This window comes from Ranitomeya variabilis, chromosome 4, assembly GCF_051348905.1.
Source record: "Ranitomeya variabilis isolate aRanVar5 chromosome 4, aRanVar5.hap1, whole genome shotgun sequence".
NCBI lineage: Eukaryota > Metazoa > Chordata > Amphibia > Anura > Dendrobatidae > Ranitomeya > Ranitomeya variabilis.
The window spans coordinates 554053553-554058264 of NC_135235.1; the positions used below are offsets into that span (position 1 = coordinate 554053553).

General features: G+C 42.0%; 1 protein-coding gene across 1 annotated transcript; it reads left to right on the forward strand.

The window, feature by feature from the left end:
- Positions 1-2150: 2150 nt before the first annotated feature.
- RPRML (reprimo like) lies at positions 2151-3298 on the forward strand. Its single transcript, XM_077257733.1, has one exon. The coding sequence runs from the start codon at positions 2357-2359 to the stop codon at positions 2690-2692; it is 336 nt and encodes a 111-aa protein (XP_077113848.1). The 5' UTR covers positions 2151-2356; the 3' UTR covers positions 2693-3298.
- Positions 3299-4712: the final 1414 nt, after the last annotated feature.

Genomic DNA, 4712 nt, shown 5'->3' on the forward strand with positions numbered 1-4712 from the left:
TCCAATTAATAACGAGTGTCCCACGACGATCTCCCCTATAGAACAGTGACATCGGGTGATGTCACTGCTCTATAGGACCCTCAGTGACACACTGACAGGAGACAATGGCTCCTGCAGTGCATCACTGAGAGGTTACCTTAGGACAAAGTTTCACTTTATGGCAATTGCTGCCTGGGAAAATTTTTCACACAGCAATGCCATAAGTGAGACTAGGGACTATTTTCTCACAGGGGCGTATTAATACATTGTGAGGAATACATTGTGGAAGGATACTTTCCATCATTGTATTCCTGGAGCCCCTGGAGAGCGGTCGCTTCAGCTGATACTCCTGCTCTCCACGGGAGATCGTGGAGGGACACTAGTTTTAATTGGATTTCTGCGGATCAGGGAGTGTAGTGTTTGTTTATTATTTTAATATTTTTTACAGATGACTCTGGCTTCGGGGATCAAGGTGACAAGTGATGGTGAGTATGTAATCTATGTTATATGTACTGTATGTCTATATGTATGTTATATGTATGTACTGTATGTATGTACTGTATGTGGCATGCCGCATGTTGTCGCATGTCGTCACATGTTGCATGTCGCATGTCATTGCATGTCGCATGCTGCATGTCATCGCATGTCGCATGCTGCATATCATCGCATGTTGTATGTTGCCACATGTCGCTGCATGTCGCATGTCACATGTTGCATGTAGCATGTTGTCGCATGGTGCATGTCGCATGGTGCATGTCGTCGCATGTTGCACATCACATGTTGCATGTAGCATGTTGTCGCATGGTGCATGTCGCATGGTGCATGTCGTCGCATGGTGCATGTCGTCGCATGTTGCATGTCGTCACATGTTGTCACATGTCACATGTCATCGCATTGTGCATGTCACATGTTGCATGTCGTCGCATGTTGCATGTCGTATGTTGCATGTCATCGCATGTTGCATGTCGTCGCATGGTGCATGTCGCATGGTGCATGTCACATGTTGCATGTCGTCGCATGTCGCATGCTGCATGACATCGCATGTTGCATGGTGCATGTCATCGCATGTTGTCGCATGTCTCCTGTCGACCCCTTGTTGTTGCATGTCGCATGTTGTCACATGTTGCATGATGTCACATGTTACATGTCACATGGTGTGTGTTGTATGTATGTATGTACTGTATATGTGTATTTTGGTGTTTTTTTTACATTCAACACATTAGCCAGATGATAGGACTACTACTGTCCCATCATTGGCTAATGTGTCACTCACTGTCGCTGTAGCAGGCAGAGCCCGATGGGACTTGTAGTCCCATCGGATGATTCCTGCACACAGAAACACACAGCAACGGAAGGTATTTGCACAATTCATTAGGGGCCCCGGGGGGATACATTGGGGGGTTAATTGAAAGTAGTGGACAACCCCTTTAAATCTAATTTGCATAATAATTTGGAATGTGGTGTATACTAGCTACTATTCCTGTCATTAGACCCATGGTTGTGTTGGGAATTCCTGTCGTAAAACTGCTGCTAACCATTATGGTCATTAATATTATAGTTATTTTTTCTTAAATTCCATAGCTTTCAGTATCATGCAAAGGTGTGGACACAGACAGATGAGGGGCCCTGTGCAAGAATAATATATGGGATCTTTGCGGTCCAATATGTAATCATAATGCACAATTCCACCTGCTTTGGACGTGGTAGTGGGCCCTCTTACCTCTGGAACCCCTATGAGGCTCCACAGGTTGCGCCAATTGTATGTCCGCCCTTGATCTAAAGTCTGGACTGGGACATAAACTTAGGCTACATAGAGAATTTAGAATTGTAACAATAAAGCTAGTTTCCTATGCATCTTCCATTTATAAAACATGTAATAATGCATAAATGTTAACAATTACGATAAATTCTACTCTAGACATCTTTAAAGCATAGATTCAGGAACATACATATTTTTCCAGCAGACCAGGAGTTAAAGAAATCATGCGGATTGTCTCCACTGCTGCTCAGGGAGACAGGACACATCCAGCCTGCTGGACTGTGAAGCAGAAAGAGCTTGCTTTAAGACTAAAGTGTCAACTTCAGTCCATCACAACCCCCCCTGTGGCTGCCAGGCTAATGGTTTCTCCCAGCAATATATAAGATCAGTGAACACCATCTCACCTCACAGCAAAGATAGTCAGGATCGAAGAGTTGGAGTGGATCAGATGCTCAAGCACTTCTTCACTGCTATGGATGTGTTCCGTACCTGAGGTGTGTCTTCTCCAGCCTCACTAAAATCGTTTCCACCTAAGATGCTTTCTTGGACATTTTCCTAAAAAGATTGCTGAAGTTGTATCCACTTTTCTGAGCTTCTAGACTGTCCGCACCATCTAAAATGAATGGGACTTTCTTTAACCAGACAGTCCTGGAACAAGGGGCTTATGACAACTCATCCCAGGGACTTGGATCTTTGATTGGATGTTGCAATGGGACCAGGGCTGTGATTACAAGTGATGGGGGCTCTCTTGTCCTAACTCCAGATGAGAGAAGCCTGTTCATCACCAGGGTGGTCCAGATAGCGGTCCTTTGTGTCCTATCCCTTACTGTCATATTTGGCATATTCTTTCTTGGCTGCAACTTGCTCATCAAATCTGAAAGTATGATAAACTTCTTAGTGAAGGACAGGAGACCATCAAAAGATGTGGGCGCAGTGATTCTGGGACTCTACTGAACGAGACAGTCAATCCTAAAACCCTTCTACAACACCATTGGGATCTATGCCGTAGACCCAATGGAAGCTAAGATGGACATTATTGCATGGAGTTTTGGGGGTCTGCATGGAGTGTGCCAAATGAAAACCCCACCGTGACTGAATGTGAAGAAATTACAAAGCTGCTATCCCTTTTTTTAATGGCTACCTGTCTGTCCCAGCAATGATCTTACGCTGCACTGCAGCAGTCCTTCTTAAGTAATGAACTGTCTTGTATTTTTATACCTGATGGGTTGTGGACAGCTTGTATACCCCTATATCTGTTTTTAATCTGGGGAAGGGGTGGGTTAATATTTTGCATGATGTGCAGCCCAAAATATCTTTCCCTACCTTCGAAATACTGGTATCCCGTTGCTCGCTCCTACTCATGTTGTAGACACGTTTTCAAGCATGTTTCCAAGGCTGCAGTTTCTTCAAAGTGTCTTGCACTATATTTATTGAATACCAAGCATGATGAGGAATGCTCCTTCTTTTGTATCTTTAGTCGATGTCAATTCGATTGCAGTAAACGTTTTTTTTTCTTTTTGTATTTTGACGAAGATGAAAAATAAAACCTGGCATTTTTAAGGATTGTGCTTATTTCCTATGTAATCCCAAAGGATAGTCATTTCTTAAGGGGTTAATTCCGGATAGTAAAGGTTGCACTGAAAACAAATTACACGATCTTCCGATCTCTGCAAACTGTGATAAAACTACCATAACCCTGACAATATTACTCAGAAACCCCAATTAATAATTAGTCCTGCAGATAGTACAGCCGACAGATAATTAGTCTCCTGTCTGATATCGGGCACGTATAGAAGTGTCTCCCCCTCATCTCTATCACAATCTATCTAGGCACAAATTGGGCAATTTAATGGGCACATTTTTTGTTTCATCCGCATCAAAGACACATTTTCTGTAGACACCATTCCTATATTTTTCACTGATGTGTTAGAAGGAGAAGCAAAAAAAAAAAAAAGTGTCCAATTTAGTCTTGACAGATTTGGTTCTTTAATTTTTTTTTCTCCATTTCATGGAAATTTGTAGCCTATAAGTACGGCACTTCAGGTTGAGATGAAATGTAATCGGGATTTTTAAGGAATATATTATGGTTGAGACTGGAGAGAAAGGATCAGGGTTACGCCATTAGCCCCTATACAGTTTTCATTCTGCTATATCTATCCAGTCATTAAAAATAAGGGGCAGGGGGCAGTTTTTATGCCTAGTAGGACACCATAATAGCACTATAGCATACGTCGTATAACCAACCATAAACTCTAACAATGTCTTCTCAAACTAACGTCAGGATTAAAGGAAAAAAAACTCCAAAAACATATTGGAAGGGTTTTATTCCCCTTAGGTGTACATATATTAAACACCGAATGCGGTTGCCTATTGTGGACTAAGGAACTGAGTAAGCGCCATACTGTATGGATGCCAGCTGTGTTATATGCCCAGCACCTGCCACTAAGAGCAGCGACCGGAGCTAGCTCTAGTTGCTGCTTAACCATTTAATGCCGCTGTGAGTCTCAGACATCATCAGCTAAATAGCACAATTGGGTGGCACAATCGTTTCCGCTTCCATCAGCCCCCCAATGATGTGCTCACTGGGAGCCAGAGGATTGTCATGACAGCTGGGGTCCTACTGAAGGAGCCAACCATCTTGGGGCTCCTATGACTGGGCTTCATAGATGATCAGTAATTTTAATATATACTGCAATACTACAATATTACTAGTACAGGAGCTGAAATAATTGGAGGTTCAAGGACCCTTGGGAACCGAAAAATAAACCAAAAGTTAATAAAACAGTGTTTTGTTTAAAAAATAAAAAAGTATAAAAAGTTTAAAGAGGTATTAGATTATTCACAGGATTTTTGTTATTTCAATTAAATTTCTGCTATCCCATTGATTCTGGAACAGATTTTCTTTTTCTTCTGTGCACATCCATTCCAAAATTATGACCCCTGGTTAAAAAAAATGCAAATTTTCCTTTCAATT

Excerpts from the sequence above, each read along its gene's own strand:
- RPRML (XM_077257733.1), top strand. The coding sequence starts at position 2,357 with ATGAATGGGACTTTCTTTAACCAGACAGTCCTGGAACAAGGGGCTTAT.